Here is a 22,300-nt window from a genome sequence, read left to right as displayed (position 1 = left end):
GAACCAAGAGTGCAGAGTTCTCGCAGAGGCTCGTGGAACGTCAGATATACTCCTTCGCCGCGACAAGACCCGGGCCACCCTACGCATGTCGCTCCAGGTTCACACAGATCCAGACCAGCCGGGCCGACGTGGCTACTACGCGGAAATGTTCCTAACCCGGCGAGGGCAACGCGAGAGATACATTGGCCTGATTGAATCCTGGCATGTTGACCGGTCGACAAGGGACTGGGACGCTCTCTATCTAGGTACGGACGGGCCGGACGACACCGACTTTTATTACACGCAATTGTTCATCAGAGAAAGCTATGGGTATGGCCCAACTGAAGCTATCGCCCATGACCAGAATGGGAATGTGCTGCCTGCAGCCTCGGTCCGAAGGCACTTTGGGGCGCGCTGGGCTGGTCTTACTGACGACACTGATATTATCTACGTGCCTATGGTATGGGTGCATGAGAATGTATGTACTTGCATGATGAAGCAACAGCTGTATATCTCCCTCCAACAATCTCACCTTCCGACCACTTCCTTGTGTTAAAATAAGAGTAGCTATCTAATTTTGTTATTATTGGAGTTCTCGGGAAACCGCATTGTCGACCCAGCCCTCGAGTTGTTCTATAGGTTGATATTAGGTGGGACATTACCAGCCCGTAAGTCGCAAGTCTTTCTCTATTTGGTGGGTTTCTGGATGTTTCGGTATGGGCAAGGTCAACTAACTATCCATGTCAAAGCATACAACATAACTCGTCCATTGACCATCGTGCTCGAGCCTGGTGAAATAGGTGCACCATATGATAGCGCATGGCGCGACCCCACGAGTGGACGGGCGCGGGACCCAGCAGAAGTGGCCCGGATATTGTCACGCACGTACGCAAGAAATGGGTTCATGCCCCTCGAGGTGGGCCCACCCGACGAGATATTCAAAGTATTGGGCCGTAAAGTGGAGCCCAGGGACCACCCCGCTGACCCGGCCGACATGTCCATTATGCCCCCAGATCCGCCAGGTACTTACAAGGTGATCCAGACTTTGGCGGAACGGTACTATCGGGTTCTGGATGGCGATCCAGACTATGAAACACATCAAGTTCCAGTGGCACAGACGTATCCAGATGCGGTGTCCAGCTTTCATGTAGTCCGCATTATCGTGCCATTCATAAGCCAACGAGTTGTCGATGAGTTTATCCACTTCGACGCAGCAACAACTGCCGGTAACACATTGGCTATCACAGAGGCCTGGAACAGGGTCAATGATAATCGACCACAGGGCCAAAAGCTACGGCTACGTGAAATCATACTTGCGTTCTGGACTTCCCATCTCGGAAGGGCGGCCCTTGATCTGCGAGCTATCATATACTTTGATCCGGCAGAACATGTGCTTAGAAACGAGCTGTTCCAGGCTATTTATAGACTGATGAGTAGGGACATACTTACCAATCTCATTGTCAACAGGGACACGGAGTCCACAGAAGAAATGCGGTCATTCAACTTGTTGCTAGAGAGGGCACCGTTCTGCATTGGGGTTCACAAGATGCTGGAGGAGTTTCAAGAGTTTGAGGAAGTCAGCATAACATCATTTGAGTTTCTGCCGGTTCTTACCGGGGACTCCATTGACAAGAACAAGCCTCGATTCAATTTTCGGATTAACTTTTCGTAGAATCAGAAAAGGAATGACAGGGAATGGAACCTCCAAAAGGACGCTACATAGTACCCGAAACAGCACTACAAAACAATACTTTGTCATTTCACCCATTTGCGGACAGCAACGGATGCACACATGTTATCGGATTCGTGTAGAATTTCTCTTTCGGCACGATATTTTAACGGAATTATACTAATTTAGCAGCAGTAGATGAGAATGACTATTTACAATGGCCGTCTTTGAACCAATTTGTGTGTTCGAGATTCTCACTGGCACGCCTTGAACCTCACGAATTGTGCTGAATCATCCTTATACATCTCGAAATAATTCTCATGCGACGTCCAGTTGGAGCCCATCGCGCAAGCTGGATCGTCCAAATTACAATAATCACGGAGTTTATCAGACCAGAGGTTCAGTGATTGGAGTTGCTCTCCTGACCTTGGCCAGCCCTGATGATGTAGGTTAGCACCTGACACTCTAAAAGGAGGCAGAATCTCATGGTCACTTACAGATTGAGCTCTAGCTCCTACCAAAAGATTGTAAGACTGGTTGGCATTGTGGCGCGGAGAGCCAAACATCAGCGCTGCAATAACTGCCACGCGGGTTTTGGAATTAGCTTTCCGTTGCACGGTACATAAAAGAGCATTTGACACAGTTGGTATTTTCTCTTACTATGATCTGCCGGGAACGTCTCAGGAGAAATCCCCTTGCTCGTCTGCTGGACGCACCCGAGCGAAGAGGTGTTCCCTCCACCACCGCCGAGGTAATCGCCCACGACCTGGCCACCTTGGCTGTGGCCCGACAAGACAATCTTGGCGTCCGGGCAGCGCGTGGCGTAGTCCGTGACAGCCTTGCCGAGGTTGGCGATCCCGGTCTCGACTGAGTCGCAGTAGTCGTTGAACACGGCTGGGTACTGGATGTTGGACCAAGAGCAGTCCCAGTCTTCACATATTCCCTCTGCGGTGGGCAGCTGCCGGCCCGGGTAGGGTTCGTTGGTTCCGCGGATCAGGAAGACGTGCACCGCGGAGCAGGCAAGTGGTGTGCAGAGCGCGGAAAAGGCGCCTGGTATCACCGCCGGGAGGAGCAGGGTTCTTGTGCCGCGCATCGTGCCAGGTCTTAGGTACTAATCCGTAGAATCGGTTAAAGAGGCTCCGCGATGGGTGGACTACACAAGACACGTCCAACACGAATGGGGCAATGCCTAGAATTGAAGTCTGGACGCAGTGCCTATATACACATTTTAAGTCCAATGTCAGCTCGGGCTTTCAATTACTTCCGTGACTTGAAATGCCGAGCATTTGGATTCTCCATACGTCTACAAATATTGATCGCCTAGTGTCCACAATTACTACACCGATTGAGCGGATGTCACCCCTTTCTGGGATGGTGATCGGGCCGATATCCACATCGAGCGCGTGTACCCCAGACATTCTCCTCTTCCCCGCAAAATCAACAAGCTTGAATAATACAACATCACCTGGGTACGGGCCGAGGAGACAGTGACAGCTCGAAAATTGCGCAGGACTTGTCGCCGGCTTCAAAGCTGGCCATGACGGAAGCGGTATCACGATTCTATCTACCTAGGTAGATTACGCTGCTCCATCTGCAGCTTCACATATTGTATCCGTGGATAGAGGAGTACTTGAGTATCAAAATTGCTCTCCAACTTTGCTAGCCATACATTGCCTCGAAAGCTGTGTGACCCAGCTCGTAGTGGGTAGAAATGATTGTTTGCAGGGCATGCCATTCGAAGACAGATGCAATGACTCGGGGACGGGGATGACGGATGGCTGTGTCCAAAAATTGGATACCTCAGCCAGAGGATATCTCTTAGCTAATTATCCACACCTTCAACATGATGGAACTACTTTTACTTTCTACGGTGTGGCCAGGCTAAACCCCAGCTTGCGAAAAGAACCCTTGCAATTGAGGCAGGAGAAGATTCACGTCACATGGCAAAGCCGTGACGACTGCATATCTTCGACATTTATCGTACTAAAACTTGAATTTCTCAAATAGAATCGAGATTCCATTCCACCTCTGTACCTGGTAACGGAACTTTGCATTCTGTCTCTCATGCTCGACTTGAGTCGTCTAGATGCAAATTTGAAAAAAAAAAAACAGGGGCACTAAGGCCCACATTCTCTCTGCCCCCCTCCAGTACCAAAGCATGGTCAAACCAGGTGAATGTAAAATCTTCCACTGCATTACATTCAGTAAGCTCCCTTAAAAACCAGCGCTCTCATATCCGTAGACCAAATGTTCTCAGAGCGCCACGCGTGTCTGCTTGAATCTTCAGGAGAGTAGTTTTGGAGGCAACGAAAGAACCAGTCGTCTCCCCTTAGATGTCTTTGAATTGATGGAGTGCAAGCGTAGCTTATTGTTAAAGGAAGTTGGGTCAAGAAAGTTCTGTACAACTTTGCGACGCTCGTCTGAGTATATATGCAGCACCGGCTCGGCCGGTTTGCCATCTCTCAATATCATCTTGAGTGCGTCCGTCACTCACCGCCACAGCACTAAGGAATCCGGTATTCAAGCTCGGAGCACCAATTGTGTTGAAACTAGTTGACTCGGAACTGTTGGGCACGGATTCATTCATCGTTTGGGCAGTTAATTCTCCATTATCGGCCTGGATTAATCAGGTATCCCAAACAAAGGCATGACCCACGAAACCCATATCGTATTCATTCGTGCCATATTACTGGTCAGCTATTTATTCTCGTATCACATATTCAATATGTCTGTCCATCGGTCTTCCGGTGGTTGTGCGATTCCAGCGCATCTAGACCCATAAAACTATCGACCTTCACGACGCATCATTATACTCTATCTCTAACGTGTACGCAGGGTCATAGTGCATGACCCAGTATGCGTCCCAAATTTTCTTGGTGATGGGACCGACCTTGCCATCTCTCACCAGCTGCCCGTCAAGGCTCGTAATTGGCATTATGCCTCCAGCTGTGGTGCACATAAATATCTCGTCGCACTGATAAGCTCTCTCAACCGGAACAACCTCCATCCGAACGGGGATGTCGAGGGATTCGCAAGCATCGAACACGCTCTTGCGAGTTACGCCTTCCAGAACACCACGGTCTGGCGTGTAGAGTGTGCCGTCCTGGATAAGACAGATGTTGAACCCGGATCCTTCCGTGAGATTGCCGTCGCCGTCCGTTAGGAAAGGGTGTGTGGCGCCTCGATCTGCGGCCTCGAACATGCCCCGCGTCAAGTCACCCCATTGCAGGTTCTTGACTGTCGGATCGATAGCTCCGGGAGGCACGCGTCGCACGGTCCGGGCAATGATTGCACTTCCGCCGCTGCGTTGTACCTCGGGCTCCATAACCCAGATGAAGGGCATGATAAACATGTACAAGTTGTTCTTGAGGTCTTCCAGCTTTGCACCTCTCACGCCCTTGACGCCGCGGGTCACAATGAGCTCCACGAACGCGTCCCTGATACCGCTCTTGGCCACCATGTCGACAAGGGTCTTTCTGACCTCGTCTCGAGGCAGAGGCAGTCTCAGCCGAAGCTTTGCGCAGCTGGCCTCCAGGCGGGTGATGTGATCATCCAGCCGGAAGAAGCGGCCGTCCCAGACAGAGGGAACATCATAAGTGAGGTCGCTGTGCAAAAAGCCCTGGTCCAGAAGTGGTATCCGGGCCTCGGACAATGGGGTGAGTTCTCCTTCAATCCATGCAATGCCCCCGGCGAACGAATTGGTGCTCGATTCGAGAATGCTCTTCCTTTGCTGATATTCGGCGAATAGTTTTTCCATTGCTGCCATATTTGATGTTGACTTGAAATTAAGGTTTACTTACCACGCCAGTGTTCAGCCATTTGGCCGCAGCTCGGGATAAGGTGAGGGGTCGTCGAGTGTGACTAATCCATGTTGACCTCAAGTCCTCCAGGGCCAACAAGCGTGAAACGTTCCCCTCCTATTTGTCTTGAGGGCTCACACAAATCCCGAGAGAACAAGTCTTGAGATACGATAACACTGTAATTGGATGTCCAATCATGTCGGGATTCGACTTTCGGGATGCTGAGATTCTTGACTGCCCCGTCTATCAAAAGAGTGGTCTCGAGATCACGATCCTGACTGCCGACCACCGGCACCCCTGGGATGGCATCGAGATAAGTAAGGGGCAGACCCCAGAGAAAAACCCAGAGGTCCACGAAAATACGGATCCGTGGAACACAAAAGTTCTCGGCTATGTCCGTAAGCCATCAACAACACGGGACCCGGGGCCCATTGTTGCAAACTGCGAGGCATTCTTGGTGAAGCGCGACCTGATCATCCATACCGCTGACGAATACAGCGAGTTCTACAACCTCATTGACCGAAATAGCCAGGTTCTGGGCTGGCTTGGTCATGAGATCTTCGACTCAGAAGGCCGCCTCCGAGCGGCTTTCAAGGGACAGGGCATTTGGGGGGCCGACAGCGATGAGTCTTGGATCCTAATGATCACCAAGATTCTGGTTGATCATAAGTTACAGCACCAAGGGATCGGGAGAGAATTGGTTGGAGCATTGCTTGGCCAGGTCCTGCTCTGGGCGGCGCAGCAAAACCCTCCACGCGCCGTGCTGACGATCGCGGAGCCTAGTGTGCTCCGAGAGGAGAGAGAAAGATTCCAGCGGACACAGCGACAATCTCCAGGAGACATTGCAAACTTTATAGAGAGTTCTCTAGAGCGGGCAAAGAAATTTTGGCGATCTTGGGGCTTTGTCCAACTCGGCGACACGAAATATTTTGGTTGGAGACGGCCGGCGGTACCCGATCCAGCTCTACAGCTGCCACCTGTACAAGGGGGCAAACGATGGGATGAAATGGCTGCGGATTTGGAAATTTTATTTGGTGGTGAAGGTGAGATGATTTTCTTCCCTTTATATAAGCACAAACTCTTCCTCTTCGCCCTCCGGACTGCTCGGGCTTTTGGCTTACGCACGTGTTCATGGACAGCGGAGGCGAGGCGTGATTTCTACCGGGCACAACACACGCAATGATCTTCATTCAAATCACAGTGCATCTACTGCGGGCAACTTGAGCAAGGCAGACGGCGTCAGCACCCCGACGTAGCTTTTGTTTGGCTTTTGCGAACACCTTCAGGCAGGGAGCAAGTCTCGCACTTAAATCGTGAATCAAATCTCCACAGGTTTGTATCTCTTCATGAGTACCATCGTACTCAATGGTCGCAGCTGGTCGTCTCAATAGAGAGTTCAGATAACATTTTCTGGAACATGCAAAGACGTTTGTGTACCTGTGCACAGATATTAGTTCAGTATCGTACGTCTCCAGAACAACTCCACAGCGAGTCAGCACTCACAAAGCCACAAAGCGAAGTTTATTTGTTCATCCATGCTACCTAAGTAGACTAAGATGGAAGTCCGTTCATCGCTTCTCCGGCGTACCGACTATGTGGTTTGATCAACACGTTAATGAACTTTGTACAACATTACCTAGGTAGCACTCTTCCGTCTTTCCAAAGCCTTACTTCAATTTCATGGATTTTGTATGGCGCCTTGCAACAATTATTGTGTGCATTCTCCTTCTATGTAGACATAATCCCTCATCTGTTAGGATAGAGATGAAGCCATGATCCTCTGCAAATCCTTGCTTTCTTGCATGAGACACATTTCACTCAATATCTCGTCACTGCCTCCGCCAATGACAAGAACACGCATGTCCCTGCTGATCCGCTCGATGCGGCCCCCAGGCCCACCACGGGTGTACCCCAACGCGCCCATAATCTGCTGGCTTTCTCTCACCGCGAGCTCGAGAGCCCTCGCGGCATTGACCTTGGTCATCGCGCATAGGCCGCCGACGGGCGTGGAAGTATCATCGCCGCCTTGCAAGCGAGCTCTATTCCAAAGCTGGACGAGCGACTCGATCAGTGCATACGTACTCGTGACCTGCATACCAACGTTGGCGAACTTGAGTCGGATGAGCTGGCGCTCGATCAGCGGCTTCCCAAATGTCTGGCGGGTGAGTGCGTGCTGATATGCGTCTTCGACGCATACCCGAGCCAGCCGAAGGCAATTTGTTGCGATCCAGAGACGCTCGTGGTTGAAGCCTACGTAGGGGAGTTAGATAATACGAACTTGGTCCAATTATGACCCATTTTATCCTTGTCAGCGAGTGAGCGATGCTTACATGTCATAACGAGTTTGAAACCCCGATTCACTTCGCCGATTATGTTCCCGACAGGTACCTCTACGTTGTCAAATTTGAGGGACGCGCAACCTTCAAAGCTATTAGCCCACAATCACCAAGTCTTTTACCCGCTCTACTGATATTTGGCATCCGTCACTGTGCTCGGGTATCTCGAACTTACCGCTCAACTCGACACCAGAGTTGTGGATTTCGCTCCGGGTCACACCTTTCGAGTTGAGGGGAATCACTAATACGGAGATTCCATCCCTTCCGACAACGCCCGTCCGGACTACTGCTGTGCAGTAGTCCGCGGTCATGCCGTTAGTGACCCAGTGCTTTGTGCCGTTGACCACGAACACATTGCCCTTCTGCTCAGCTGTGGTCACGATTCCAGCAACATCGGATCCGGCTGCAATGAAATGTCTTTATCAGCTTTGGCAAATCTCGTAGCAATGATTATCTCCCTCACCTTGTGGTTCGGTGCAACCCAAGGAAAACCTCGCCTCGCCTCGGACTACAGGTGGCAGCCACTGAGACTTTTGCTCCTCAGTTCCAAATTTGATCACAAGAGGACAGCCGATTGAGTTGCCGCACCCTAGAGCCCAGATGACCCCAAGCGATCCGCAGCGTGCCAACTCGTCCATCGCGATGAGGTCATGGAAGCTGTCCCAATCGCTTGCCGCGACATCGCCTGGTAGGACGGCCTTGTCTGGAAGATACTTCCCCAAGGCATGGGGGTCAAGCGCCACGGCTGTGTATCCCAGGTCAGAATGCCTTTTGAGAACCTGCGTAAGCCTGTTAGTGAGATAGGGTGTAGCTCCCAGAAGCACGGACAATATTCCCGGGTCAGGAACGGATGCTTCCCCATCCTACATTTGGCGGAACAACACCCTTCTCCTCCCACTCAGATATGAATGGGACTATTTCGTTGTCGACATAGTGGCGGATGGCCTGGCGTAGACGCCTGTGGCTTTCAGTGTAATTGGGATTGTCCGTGCGGGAGTACCACAGAGGCTCCGCGAAGGGAGTGGTGGAACCGAAAGCCTGAAGGTTGTCCATGATCGAAGGCTTCCCTAGGATAATGGTTCTGACCAGGTAGTACGGGCAAGCTGGTTTGAGGGGGTGGCAACAGCTTCATAGGCGGAAGACTTTGGGCGGCAAGGACGCGTACCTAGGTATGTTCTGCCCTATAAGGTAAAAGAGCCGTGCGGCTGGAAATGCCCAAATTTAGTTAAAACTGACTACGGTGTGAACAGGGAACGCAGTCATACACGTGCAGCACGTGTAGGGTCAAGGGACTCTTGTATGCACGTCAAAAAGTTTAACTAACGAACGCTCAGGCGGTGTGAACGAGAGACAATCGACATATGATACAGGGATCTCAAATTCGAACAGGCGACAAGCTGTTTTGAGTTCAGCTTTTCCGCCTTTGGTCATGATTTCAGTGCCAGGTGCCAGTTGCCAGAAATAAGCCGTTTTTGAACTGCCGACGAAGAAAACCTGGAAGCCCTGCCGGAATCGCTTAAGCAGCACATCCCAGAGCGAGCTGGGCATCAAACTCTGTGCGGGGGACATAATTTTGAAACCAAGAATTGAAATCAGATATTCGCCTGGATGGCTGGATGGTGACCCTGGAAGATGATCCTGAATTTGTTGCTCAATCATCTTCCTTGACTACCTACCTAGGTACCTGGGTAGATAGCTACCTACTTAGATTCTGTGAGGAACTACACACCCGCAAAAAAAAGCCCCAAGAATTGCCCGTAATCATCAGATTTCTCATCTTTAGAACTTAGTCTCTGTGCGCTCCCTAAATTGGATCAGAGGACCATATTTGACAGCAGCAACATGTTCCCAAAGCTGATACTCATCCTTGTTCTGCCTTCCATACACTGCGCCGGGGCGTCCACCGCAGCCGACCTCGCCGTCCTGCCCTTCGGCTAACTTCAGGTCAAAGCGACATAGCAATGTGGCCAGCGTCAACATTGCTTCCGTAACAGCCAGCGGCTTAGCAACACAGCTTCTGGGACCAAGCAGAAAGGGAGAGAAGGCGCTCTGAGCCCTCTCAGAGGCCGAGATGTCGTTGCTCTCCGTCCAGCGTTCCGGCCGGAAGACAGCCGGTTGTTCAAAATAGGCTGGATGACGCTGAATTGAATAGAGTGAGGTGCCCACATCGCATCCGGCTGGGATCAGCTGCCCGTCGACAACCACATCGGTGAGTACGCCTCGCCACTGGGCGCTCGCAGCCGGCGGCGACAGCCGCAGGCTCTCATCTAAACATGCGCGAAGGTATGTGCACGAATTGAGTGTAGTTCCCAGGCGGATATTGGAGTCGCAGTTCGAGAACTGCTCTCTGACTTCCTTGGCAGCCTTTCGGTAGACTTCTGGATTTCTCATCATGTAGAACAACGTCGCTGAGATCGCTGTCGACGTGGTCTCCGATCCTGCCATCAACAGAGTTGTGCACTCTCCACCTAGTTCAGACTTGCTTGGAGTGTTCTGGCTCCTTTCATCAGTTCCTGTTCCTTTGGGGTCGAGCAGGATGGAGAATATGTCGTTCTGCTTGACGTCGAGAGACTGCATTCGAGCCTTTAAGAGGGTGCTGATGAAGGGGATGAATCTGTTACGAGAGCTGATCGATCCTTTGAACAGCCATCGGTCAAAGCGACGAGTTGTCAGCTCCCTAGCTTGGAACAGGACACCCGTGCGGATGTTGCAATCTTCTATGCACTGCGTTACGAATCTGTAGTCCGGCGATTGTATCAAATTCACGCCTTGACCGAAGATGATGCCGAGGATGACATCTATAGCAAGATAGCTTGCCCACTTCGACATGTCTTGCACAGACGACCACTCGTTGTCCATTCTCGACTCCGGAGATCGTTTCGGGGCCAGTTGGTCCGCCAATGCCCTGACGCGCTCTAGAATTCTTTCTTCAAAACCTTGGATGGCTGCCGCGGAGAACCCCTGGCTGAGGGTTCGACGCTTCTGCGCATGCAGTTTCTTGTCTGTCGCCGTGAACGTGCTTGGTGCTCGATGAACCATAATATGGTATGCCGTTGACTTCTGGAACGCCTTATTATGCCCATAAATTTCTAATTTGGTCGTACAGAACGTCAGTATGTATCCTTAAGGTTCTTTCGGGTGGTCAAGTGAGTGTCACTGCCCGTCCGAACACACCTTTCATTCCGCTAGGTGTATTGACCAGGAGGCGGTTTGGAGCATAACGAACAAAGTCGCCTGAGAAGCAATGTCAGATAATGAGACTGGTACTGGCACAGATACGTGTCTCAAAAATCAATTTCTCCCTCCTACCATATTTCTCATGGCACCTCCACATATCAATGTGAATATCACCAGTCCATGCAAAGTAAGCACTGTAAAGGTTACTCAGCTTGGCCAGGACTGGCCCAGGGTATCTCGATAATGGGTGAAACCATAATCGGTATACACAAACACCCAGTAACTGAGTGAGCGATAATGGTGTCAGTCAAGATAAGGCTCAGGTGGAAAAGGGCTTTACCCCCGGGTTCGGCAAGACCGAGAGATACGGAAAAGTGGCAACTCACGTAGACGATCCCGATGCCGCCCCACAGGGCAAATAGTAAGTAAAAGTAGTCCATAATCATAGTCGTTAATGCTCTCTGGTTCCGCGAGACGTTTTTTGAGGGGAAGGAATTCAAGAACAGTACTAACGAAATATATGCTACGAACAACGAAGGGAAAATCTTGGTGTGAGAATTCAAGACAAGACGATCGTGACGTAGAAAAAACACGAGGTCAGGCACAAGAAGGGATTTATGGATGGGATGATGGGTTGAAAACGTGAGTCAAGGTGTCCCTGTACCGGCTGCATGAGCGGAAGGAGGCTGACAGGGGCTGAAGTCTAGGCCCTTGAGAACTCGCCGCCCGATGATTTCCCCCGGCAGTTGTCGAGTCGTAGCAAGATAATCAGGTACCATGTTTAGGTGCGTCATTCGCGGGAAGGGCTGAAAGTTTAAACAGCAGCAGGGTTTTCGACCGCATGACTAGGTATCAGTGGCTAATGGACCTGTAGACCCTGCTTCCGACGTATCAGCTCGGTGCCGGGGCGATTGAGGCCATATGGTCGGTCGTGCTTTTATTCGATATAGGTTCTAGATGAGCCCATAAATGTTCATTTCTGGCTGTGCTATGAGTAGCGCTCCAGCGGAAAATCGTCACGAATTTCAGACGAGATGTCATTTCTTCGCGGCTTGAATTGGGCTGCTCAAAGCCTGGTCTCGCACGATTATTACCCGAATTTTGAACATTTTGGACAGGTGTTTTCTTTCCTACCGCCTAGTCCGACAATCGCTCACAATGATGTGACCAAGTCAGATGCCGAGTCTCAGACTGTGACAGGCGACGTCCCCTGGGTGAAAATCCAATGCGGCGATGGTTACGAGGTTTCAAGGCGAGACCGAACGATCAAGATAACCCTCGACCGGCCCAAACAGGGGAATGCACTTACACTCGACCTCACCAAAGAACTCACATCGCTCTTTGCAAGTTATTCTGGCGATGATTCCGTCCACAGGATCGTCCTTACTGCTCGGGGCCGATACTTTTGCACCGGAATGCACCTCCAAGAGGACTTGTTCACCTCGCCAGCACAACGAGGTAGCGCACTGCAAGACCTTTTTAGGACCATCGACACCTGCCCCAAGACAACTATAGCCGCCATAAACGGGCCAGCCTTCGGCGGAGGTGTAGGTCTGGCCATGGTCTGCGACATACGCCTAGCGGTGGAAACCGCCTATTTTTGCTTGAGCGAGACGAAGTTGGGCTTGTGTCCTGCCATTGTGTCTCGGTATCTCGTTCGAGAATGGGGAATCAGTCTTGTAAGAATGGCTATGCTGACGGCCAGAAAAGTCAGGCCACGCGTGCTGTCGAGTGTCGGTGTAATTCATGAGATTACCCAGGACCAAGTCGGCTTAGACTTGATATTGGACAAGATGTTGGCGGATTTGATGCTGGTTGCTCCTCAAGCATCCGCGAATACGAAAAGGTTGCTTGCGGAAGTCGTTGCCCACGATCACGAGCTGGACAAGTTGGCCATGGATGTTTTTCAAGACATGTTGGCGGAAGATACGGAGGCTAGATACGGTGTTGCACAATTCCGAGAAGGCAATAGAGATGTGAACTGGGACAGGGTAGCAATAGTTACGCCTGCCACTTGATGAAATAATAGTCAGTTCCGTGTCTCTCAGAATGCCAAGGCTAATTATACCAACTAAGTAAGTATTTCCTGTGTAATCATGTAAAAGAAAGGACGAGGCTCTCCGCCCAGCACTTCTATTCTCGCGATCATACTGATGAATACCTCGCCGCACAGTCATGGCTCTCCAGGGCTAAACGGCACGAACTGGTGAAATGAAATGACTGTAATCCCTTTTTGTGAAGGTGATCAGGGCCGGCTAAATCATGTGCCGTATTCAGCATTTTAATCACTCTTGACGGTGCCCCTTGGCCTTGTCTGTGTGTTATAAGGCTGAGGCCACACGCACCTGTTGTATTAACTATAGTTATCAATATCGTATTTTTCTTTAACGCCGAGTCTTGAGCGTTTACCATTGTATGAATGCGCCATGTATGTCCTCGGACGTATACGGAATAGAAGCGAAACCACACCCACACACATATATAATGACTGTATGATCCCCTTCATAAGGATATGCTTGCTAGACTTACTCATACCTCTGGTTAAGTACAAGTCAGGTTACTTGAGGGGAAGCAATTACTATGCCAAATGTGCTGGGCAGCCAGCAAAAGGGAATTAGTCTATTCTTATAAGCCATGGAGCAAAGTGTGATTTACATGGACCCTGATGCCTACCTAGGTATCAAGTCTGCATAGCTCCAAACGAATCTAGGCCCAAGTAATACCAAGATTCTGCAATCAATTCCGGAGCTACTAGCCTTTCAGTAAATCAAATTTAACACCTTATGTGAAATTGCAGTTCATTTACACTCACTCATACATACTATTGTCAAGCTTGGATACTATTCTCAATTCTCCAAATGACAACAGGAAGCGTGAAACCACCTTGGAATTTATAATTCTCAAATTTCTCAATTTCAAAAAACACAAACACTGTATGAAGGCGCCATGTCTTCGGACGTATGCGGAATAGAAGCGAAACCAGGTAAAAGCACCAAACAGCTAAGGTTCAAAATCAAGACACAGTATGTAAACACAAGTGAGCGAACATCATGTAAAACACTCTCCCATCAGACACCAATCGTCCCTACACTTTGTCTAACCGCTGTTGCACTGCACCCTTCCATTGGCATTCATCTGGAGCTGCGAGCACGAGAAGCATGTGCTGTCCGCCGCTCCTGCGGCGCGGCACCTATCGTTGAATTCAGATCCACTGATCTTCCATCCTTTGATCATGTTTTGAAGCTGCCGCCACCGTTAGTATGGTCAAATTGGACTGAAGCTCGGTGAAATTTGGCTTACATATTGCCCTTCAAATTGAGGCCCGGGGTTATGGACATTCCAAGTCGTTGTAGAATCAGCCCCAAGCTCACGAGGACCTTGATGAAGTCAGCAAATTGCATCGAAGGGCCAAACTATAGCGCTTACCCCAGATGTAGCCCCAGCATGACTTTGAAGCAACCTTGGCTGTCGCGGCATGGTCAAGGGGACCGCCACTCGATCTTTGGCAAGCACAGTAGTCATGGGAGTCTGCCGCAGCGCCAGAGCTATTCAATGTTAGAAGAAAGGATCAGCCGGAATTTGTGGAGAGCCTACAGTAGCGAAATAGCTGCCACGAAGATTTGGAAACGCATCTTGAAGTATGAGTTGACGGTAAGGACAGATGGCGAAATACTGAACAATGGTAAGGGCAATGAACGATTGGGATGGCAGTAAGGAATGTCTGAACAGCTATAATCACTGCCATTTGATGTGTGGGAGTACCGTCTTGGTATATATATTCGGACTCTTTGACTCAATGTAAGGCTGCAGCTCCACCAGTTGACGTATAGCCAGAGAGCCAATTGGTTCGACGGCTTGACCGACCGTTAGTCAATTGGACGGATCAGTCCCAAAATAGGCATAGAAACCGGCAAACTTTAATGAGTCTGTTCATTATAGAGTCAATGTCTTTTAACTTCTATAATAATCAAGATTTTAAAGTTAATTCTCAGTCTTTTATTTAGACTAGTTAGTCTTTAATTTTAATTAGTTTGTTTTATCTTAGTCGAAACAAGTAACTAACTCTCGCTTGAATTATTTTAGTCTGTATAGTTTCTTAGTCTTATTTATCCTAACTTGTTCGTCTTAAGTCTTTAGTCAACATCTAGGACTAAAAGAAACTCAGTCTTGCCTAGGTAGTTAGGGTCTGTACCTAAACTTATTCTGGCTAATTTCAACTCTGCAGCTAGTCAGCCCTTCACAATTATGCACATGGTCTTCAAGGGCCTTAGGGCTGGTTCCATCACCCGTTAGTCTCTGAATTGGCTTTATCGGAATCACCGGTGATTGAACGGACATCTCTTTACTGACTAGTCGGTGGGTCAAGCTTTCGTGTCCAACACGTTCGGCCCAGCAAACCTTATGAAGTTGATTGATCTTTAGTACGTACCTAGGTATTCAGCTCTGCCTTGATGATGTGGGCTTCCCTTTTCGTGAATACATAAAGTACGATGAGCCTGCGCATTAGGCTTCATTCCTTCTGTTGACCTGCATCATTCATTCTGTTGGCCTGCATCATTCATTCTGTCGGCCTACATCATTCATTCGTTGACCTGTGTCATTCATTCTGTTCTCCTATCTCTACGTTCGTAAAAAAGTTCCCAAAATGAAGACTTTCGCTCTCTTTCTCGCCCCTCTCCTTGGTCTCGCGCTTGCCGCGCCTGCGGTTCCCCAGGATGAGTGCAGCTTGGCAACTAGCAACATCTTCCAACAAGTTTCACAGCCTGACGGGTCGTAAGTATCTCCTAGTCTTGTCGTCATAAGATATCCTGCTAAAAAAGAGTTCTCTCAGTGGTCTTCAGGTAAAGGGATGCGATATCGCTGTTCTGCAAGACCCGCTCGAAGCCAACAGCCTTGACAAGCGAGACATGCGTGCCACGCTTCAGGTGGTGTGGACTATCACGCTCTCAGCCTCAAAAGATGTCATTGTTCGCGCCCTCATCAACATGGTTAACGACCAAAGTAAGCATCACTATTCACCTTTTACGGATCCCCGTCTTTCATGTTTTGGAATGTTCTGGAATACAACACTTTAGGATCCATAGCAGGACTAATTTGACCACTAGTTACTCTCTTTACGGAGATGGCCGGAATGGGTGTTACCGTCAATAATGTCCATCGCCAGTCTGCCAACATAGTCTCCTTTGAGGTGAATGTTGCCGGAAAATGGGGTGATACCGCTGCCAGATTCATCTATGACTTTAGCGTTGGAAACATCGTCAGCTTTATTAGAGAAGGTGCTCGGGATTCCAAAGGATACAACTTGCCATGCGTCACAGACTATTGCTATACGGGCACACCGTAAGTCCATTTCCTCTATTCAGGACTTCATCTTCTAACTCTGCAATAGGGGAGCAAGACCGGTAGCCCGCATTTAGTATGCATCAGGTAGTCGTGCGTATCACATCGCCGACTCATTTTCCAAGGAGACCTGATGACAATGTGGAGACTGCTTGACGAGGGCACTGGCTCAAAGAGAACATGATAGGGGTGCTGTTCCTGTATCTTATCGGCAATGTGGGACAAGTGTCAGATTTTCGGCTTGACCCTAGATTGAGTTATAAGGGTTGTGTTTTATTCTCTCTGTACTGTTGTTGGCTTTGTACTTTTTTTAACGCTGTGTTTTGAGTTTTTACCACTGTATGAAGGCGTCATGTATGTATGCGGAATAGAAGCGAAACCAGTCACGATTGTCAGACTTTATCAAGGCACACATGCCCTTGTGCCTCCTCAGCTCAACAAGTACAGGAGAACATGTCACATGAAAAAGCACTGCATACGCAATTAAGGGGCTAGATGAGCCGTCAATCACTGTACGTATTCGTTCTCATACGATAAAATTACTTCGCACTTGCCTGCGTTCAACTAACATTGCAGGCCGGCTACAGATAGAGTTATGAGCACATAAGCTCTGGTAAAGAAGTTTTAGCTCAAATACATTAACTAAGGCATTGAAGCCGCTGTCGCCTGTGCCTGGCACGCAATAGCAAAGGCTGCATGAAACAAGGCGAGATGACGATACTTATCATAAATCTGTTGGCGCGGCTCGGGCTGACTGGGACGGAGCCGATCCCCCACCAGTAAATATCACCCAGGGAAAACTGGCGTTGCCGTCTTGGATGGAATGGCGGAGGTCCTTGACCATGTTTGACGTGTGTTCTCGAAGGGGCAGAATAGAAGGGTCGGCATTTGGATTGAATTCAATGGCACGGGAGTCGTAGGTTTGACAGCCTCCACGGGAAGACAAGAGAGTCAGCCCATCATCTGACGTAGGCCATTTCCAGGCCAGTTGTGAGACATTTGACTTGAATTGCTTCAGATGACGGATAAATGTTGCGCCAGATGTCTCGCCGAGGGAACGGGCTTGCCCGTCTTGGTCCCTTAGCTTGCCGCCATCCATAGTCTCCAGATATCGGCATCTACGTCGTTATTATGGGCGGACTCGTGCGAATGATCTCTTCTCAGTGGAAAGGACTGCTGCTGCCCATGCAAATAAATCTGGTACTGGATTTCAGTACTGAGATCTCCATCCTTGCGGCGTGTGCAAACATGCGGGGTTCAAAGGCACGCCACTCCCCGAAGCACTGGGAGAAACATTCTACAATGCCAGGTTTGGCCACGGCTTTTTCGGTCAGGGAATTCCTCAATCCGATTATGCTTTCATCGAAGAAATTGATTTACTCATTCCGATTTTGCGGTTTTGCGATGGGCGGGGATATCCCGCCGCCTGGACTCGCGACATGTCGCACTACTAGTAGTGGACCTTTTGTCCTCCCTTGATGGAGAACATCCTGCATCGGCCGGCCTGCTGCCTGACTTGGGCGTGGCGACGCACCTGCCAGTGCTCGGCCCGTTCCATGCCTTCGATGCCTTTTCCTATATGTTTGCTGGATTACCATATGGCCTAAACAAGAATACTCGGGCCACACAGGCAGGGGATCTCATTCATACGCACTTTAGACCCGAACAACCATGGTTTGGATATTGCCGACTGGCCGAGATACTCTGAGACTGGCGCGTTGTGGCAATGCGGTTCTTCAATGACCATCCCGATCCCTTCTTGGTGTAAGCGGTAAACAACCTGGGTACTTAAGTACCTACGGAAAATGCCCTCTGGGCTGTTAGGGGGTTTTGGCACCCCTACGCTGGGACTGATCCCCGGGTACCTACCTAAGTAAGTGGCCTATCCAAGAGTCCCCTCTCATCAGCGCAGGTGAGCTAAACGCCTACAGGACCCAGTCCGAGTACAGCTTTTCTTGCCAACTCAACTAACCTCCAAATAAACCTGCAGCCACGCCATTTTGCAGCTTCGCTCCCCTTTGAATTCTCTTAGTTATGCAATAATAATTCTTTACATCCGATTTGTACCTTCCTTACCACTCGACTAATCTCATGCTGGGGCGCCGTTTCTCGAGGACTTTTGGTGGTGTTGCTGCAGCGGGGTTGGCTGATTCCGGTAGTCCGCTTCCTAAATACCTACCTCGCTGTTCGATGGAACGGCGGCTCGCAAGTTGTGAGCACTGGTGGCTGTGCGTTCTACCCAATGTAGCCCTCAAAGGCGATAGCGTCGTGCTCGCGGAGGGTGGGAGGGTACCTTTTGTATCAGGACCCGATGGCGACGGCTACTACATGTACAGATTATGTTGGAGAGGCAGGCATACATTCACGGAATCATGGACGGAGAGGCTTTCAAGCCCGAGCTATGTCAAGGCACAAAGGCCTCCTGAGGCGGTTGGCTTGTACAACTCTGTAGTTAGACTGGGAGAGGGTTTATTGCGTTGACGATTTCATATTGGTCTATAACTGGTGCGCGTCGTAAACAATCTATCTCTAACTAAATTCTCATTTCAGCCACTCGTTTGTTGTTCATGTGATTTCGTTCTTGATCCCAGTGCCTTCATACGGTCCCATGATAATTGCACTAGGAATCCATCCCCACAGGTAAACCCTCAAAGACCCAATGTAGAAAGAGCGCAGGGCCAATAATAACAGTAAAAGCAGAAGGCAGTTGAAAAAAAACACTCAAATAATTCGAATAAATCATGCTACCCAAACAACGCCTCTCCTAAGATTTCTCGAGGGACTCTTGTCTCCAGGGTACATCTTGTTGATCAACGCAAGCTCCTCCTCGATTTCATCAATCCTTTTATACGCATCCACGACGTTGACAGGCTTCCCCTTGACCATCTGCTTCTTGACCCACTCGCCAGTGTGGAGCCTTTTGTTGATAGTGTCTTGCTCCATCTGAAGTTCGGTCTTGAGATAGCCCCGTCTGAACGAATCTGTGATTCTGTCTCCATACTTCTCCTTGATAGCCCGCTCGGGTGAGTCCTGGTTTTTCTGCCAGGCTGTGGAGCCCTCACCCTCGCCCTCAAACCCGTCGATGAAGCGCTCCGTCGCCTCGTCATAAATGTCATTGGGGTCTGTGATGCCCTTCATCTTGCCAATCGCAACACGCGCCACGTCGTCGAGGCATTCGAGGTGCTGTGGTGCTGCCGAGCCTGGGTGGGGTGTCGACGGCCGCATGGGGCGCTTGCCACCTCCATCTGATGTTCCTGGGCCTGGAGTTCCCGGCCGTGGCGTCTCCGGCTTCTTCGGTTTTTTCCTGTGATAGTCATCGTAGTAGGCGCCTTGTTTTTCAGGCGTGTCCAAGTAATGCATCCACTCTTCGAAGTCTTGCCATCTGATGCATTTTTCTCTCCCTTTTCCTTTATCTTCTTTTTCCTCCGCATCTCCCTCGTCGTCATTTCCCTCACTGTCTCCATCCCCCGGTGGGTACTCTGGAGCAGTTTCATAGTCGCTATCCTCTGGGTCAGTGTCATAGTCGCTATCCTCTGGGGCAGTGTCATAGTCGCTGTCGTTCGGAGAATCAGACCCGAACTCATCAGAGTCTCCGGGGTTATCGTCGCTAGGAGGTGCAGGAGGCATAGGCGGGATTCCCGGATTGGGAAAGTCGGTGTCCGGATCAGGTCCCTCAGGATAATCAGGGTACTCAGGTTCATCGGGCGATTGAGGACGATCGGGTGCGCCAGGTCCCTCCGGTGGGTTTGGCGCCTCCGGTGGTATTGGTGCCTCCGGTGGGTTTGGTGCCTTCGGTGGGTTTGGCTTTTTCAACTTTGGTATCTTCGGTAGCTTTGGCTTCGGCAAGCTTGGTCCCTTGGGTAGTGACACTCCGTCCCAGTTCTTGAGTTTGTCCCACAAGTCTTTTAGACCGCCTTTTGCGCCTCTGAAGAAGTCTTTGATTTTATCCAGGATATTTTTGGACCCTTTCTTCCCATCCTGTGCCTGATTTTCCGGGATTCGAGATTCGCCCCCATCCCCGGGTTGTTCTCTCGAGGTTTCAGGCGTAGGCTGTGGGTTTGAGGGCTTCGTGGCCTGCTGGTTTGGCTCTGTCGGGGGCGGAGGCTTGTTATTCTCTGATCCCCCCTTGCCATGACTTTCATTTTCCCCGTGAGGTTCCTTATTCCCCTGGTTTCCAGTCGTTCCACCCACCACTCCTTCCCCGTGGTCGTCGTGGTCTTCGTGGTCGTCGTGGTCCTCGTGGTCTTCTCCTTTTCCATGATCTTTGGTCTCCCCACCCTCGTCCTGTTCTTGCTGTTTATCAGGTTTAGTCACAGGACCGACTGTTTCCTGAGAACTTGGCTTTGATTGAGAAGACGTCAACACAGCGGAGGTGGGAGTAGGCGGAACTCTTGTTCCTGTCAGGATGATGATTCCATTCAATTCAGTCGATGTGGGAGTAGGCCGAGCTCTTGTTCCTGTCAGGATGGTAACTCCATCCACTATATCCAGCACGGGGGCCCCAGAAGTCGTGGAGGGGGATGATTGAGATGTCGATTTGATTGTTGATTTGATAAAGGCCGAGATTGTAACAGATTGAGGAATACTAGTACCAGAGACAGTGAGAGTCGTCGATTTAATTATTGGAGACAACTTGCTAGTCTCTGCCGGCTCGGTGGTTGTTTGGTGGACCGCGGTACTGGCATCAGATGCTTTTGAAGTCACCTGTGTAAACAAAGTTGTTAAACTTGGTCCCGCCGTTGTTGACCCTGAAATCTGGAGAGAAAACTCGATAGTAGTTGGCTGGACAGACGTCGGTGTCGGTGACTGGGAAGATGAACTTGACAGACTCGCACTTCCGGTGTGAGAAGGGACATCATTGGCGGACGAGATAGTAGAGCTTGGCGTCCCAGCATTGCTTCCAGTGATAGTCTCAGTGGCCTCGGTAGTGGTTACCTGACTATTTGTCACCGATGTAGGTACTTGTGACTTTAGCGAGGTCCCGGATGAAGTCGACAGACTGGGGCTTGTAGGCCGAGTAGAAATAGTGCGCAGAGTGGTAGCGGATGATTCAGTATCCGTGATGCCACCACTCGAGCTGACGGTTCCAGAAGTTCTTCCAGACGAGGCACTAGTAGGTCCCGAGAGGCCACTAGCTGAGCTGGTGGTTTTGAGATAGGTCGTAGGCTTGGTAGGTCCAGAGGCGTCGGTGGAGGTAGTGGCAGAGGCGTCGGTGGAAGTAGGGGCAGAGGCGTCGGTGGAAGTAGTGACAGAACCTTGTGTGCTGGTAGATGACGGCTCATGCAAAGTCAAGCTATGTGATCCGGAACCTGTTGTGGCTGGTTGTGCCCAAGTAGTCTCGGTCCACGGCAACGAGATCAATGGCGTGGTGTTCCCTCCGCTTCCGTACTGCTGATGGCTGCCTTGGTCAGGGTCTGAGGACAGGTCGACGAAGCAAGGGGGGATGGGGTTGGATAGGTCTCCGGTCTCCGTGACGGTCAGCGTGTTGTCGAGGTGAAGAGCACTGTCCAGCGTAAAGTCCCCGCTATCTGTGATGCGAACCGCATTTTCCAGCTCAACACCAGCATACCAACAGATTCTCAGTCCGCTTGGTCCGAGCCCAAGGGTCAGATGTGTTTCAGCTTGGACATCTGGTGTGTTTGCAGATGCGGATAGATCCAGATCCAGATTCAGGCCATCAAGGAGTAGCTGTGCTACTTTGGGAAAGTTGATATGCATGATGAAGTTTCTTGATGAACAAGTTGCCTGAGCTGCTTTTGTTCTTAGTAGAAGGTGGTGGCAAAGACCGAGGGATTGAGCGTATTTGTTCCAAACAAAGTCTGAATGTGAACCCAGATATTGAGTTGACTAGTCAAGTTGATGAGTTGAATGGATTAGGAGTTGGGTTGAAGGGATTAGTAGTTGATTTGGGTTGATGACTTTAGTTGCCTTAGTCAAGAACCTTTCTGAGCTACTTGAGAGATGAGTTTGTGTTATGGAAAGTTGAAGTTACGTAGTAC

General features: G+C 50.1%; 8 protein-coding genes across 8 annotated transcripts; 3 read left to right on the top strand and 5 right to left on the bottom strand.

The window, feature by feature from the left end:
- Positions 1-270: 270 nt before the first annotated feature.
- Positions 271-1,651, top strand: KVR01_005493 (uncharacterized protein; the record flags this gene model as incomplete). The annotated part of the gene is made up of 3 exons (XM_044785547.1): positions 271-457; positions 572-647; positions 729-1,651. Exons 1-3 carry the CDS (start codon positions 437-439, stop codon positions 1,649-1,651), a joined length of 1,020 nt encoding a protein of 339 aa, XP_044645938.1. The 5' UTR covers positions 271-436.
- Positions 1,652-1,902: 251 nt separating this feature from the next.
- Positions 1,903-2,741, bottom strand: KVR01_005582 (uncharacterized protein; the record flags this gene model as incomplete). Its single annotated transcript, XM_044792995.1, has 3 exons — positions 1,903-2,085; positions 2,146-2,228; positions 2,309-2,741. 3 exons carry the CDS (start codon positions 2,739-2,741, stop codon positions 1,903-1,905), a joined length of 699 nt encoding a protein of 232 aa, XP_044646027.1.
- A 1,555-nt stretch (positions 2,742-4,296) lies between these two features.
- KVR01_005190 (uncharacterized protein) lies at positions 4,297-5,433 on the bottom strand. The gene has a single exon (XM_044784486.1). It carries the CDS (start codon positions 5,412-5,414, stop codon positions 4,443-4,445), a length of 972 nt encoding a protein of 323 aa, XP_044645635.1. The 5' UTR covers positions 5,415-5,433; the 3' UTR covers positions 4,297-4,442.
- Positions 5,434-5,495: 62 nt separating this feature from the next.
- KVR01_005043 (uncharacterized protein) lies at positions 5,496-6,820 on the top strand. The gene is made up of 2 exons (XM_044789410.1): positions 5,496-6,491; positions 6,588-6,820. The coding sequence occupies exons 1-2, from the start codon at positions 5,645-5,647 to the stop codon at positions 6,629-6,631; spliced, it is 891 nt and encodes a 296-aa protein (XP_044645488.1). The 5' UTR covers positions 5,496-5,644; the 3' UTR covers positions 6,632-6,820.
- A 381-nt stretch (positions 6,821-7,201) lies between these two features.
- KVR01_005337 (uncharacterized protein) lies at positions 7,202-8,837 on the bottom strand (the record flags this gene model as incomplete). The annotated part of the gene is made up of 5 exons (XM_044781754.1): positions 7,202-7,698; positions 7,779-7,868; positions 7,960-8,187; positions 8,248-8,563; positions 8,652-8,837. 5 exons carry the CDS (start codon positions 8,835-8,837, stop codon positions 7,202-7,204), a joined length of 1,317 nt encoding a protein of 438 aa, XP_044645782.1.
- A 726-nt stretch (positions 8,838-9,563) lies between these two features.
- KVR01_004955 (uncharacterized protein) lies at positions 9,564-10,823 on the bottom strand (the record flags this gene model as incomplete). The annotated part of the gene is made up of 1 exon (XM_044787156.1): positions 9,564-10,823. The coding sequence occupies one exon, from the start codon at positions 10,821-10,823 to the stop codon at positions 9,564-9,566; it is 1,260 nt and encodes a 419-aa protein (XP_044645400.1).
- A 1,172-nt stretch (positions 10,824-11,995) lies between these two features.
- KVR01_004866 (uncharacterized protein) lies at positions 11,996-12,979 on the top strand (the record flags this gene model as incomplete). Its single annotated transcript, XM_044790691.1, has 1 exon — positions 11,996-12,979. One exon carries the CDS (start codon positions 11,996-11,998, stop codon positions 12,977-12,979), a length of 984 nt encoding a protein of 327 aa, XP_044645311.1.
- Positions 12,980-19,040: 6,061 nt separating this feature from the next.
- KVR01_005721 (uncharacterized protein) lies at positions 19,041-20,560 on the bottom strand (the record flags this gene model as incomplete). The annotated part of the gene is made up of 2 exons (XM_044793238.1): positions 19,041-20,436; positions 20,493-20,560. The coding sequence occupies 2 exons, from the start codon at positions 20,558-20,560 to the stop codon at positions 19,041-19,043; spliced, it is 1,464 nt and encodes a 487-aa protein (XP_044646166.1).
- Positions 20,561-22,300: the final 1,740 nt, after the last annotated feature.

This window comes from Diaporthe batatas, assembly GCF_019321695.1.
Source record: "Diaporthe batatas strain CRI 302-4 chromosome Unknown Contig00005, whole genome shotgun sequence".
NCBI classification, from domain to species: Eukaryota; Fungi; Ascomycota; class Sordariomycetes; order Diaporthales; family Diaporthaceae; genus Diaporthe; species Diaporthe batatas.
Note: the sequence above shows the minus strand (reverse complement) of the source record. Positions and strands in the feature narration are given on the sequence as shown.

Coding starts and splice junctions, on each gene's coding strand:
- KVR01_005190 (XM_044784486.1), bottom strand. CDS start 5,414: ATGGCAGCAATGGAAAAACTATTCGCCGAATATCAGCAAAGGAAGAGC.
- KVR01_005043 (XM_044789410.1), top strand. CDS start 5,645: ATGTCGGGATTCGACTTTCGGGATGCTGAGATTCTTGACTGCCCCGTC. Junction 6,492..6,587: donor AATTTTATTTGGTGGTGAAG/GTGAGATGATTT, acceptor GTTCATGGACAG/CGGAGGCGAGGCGTGATTTC.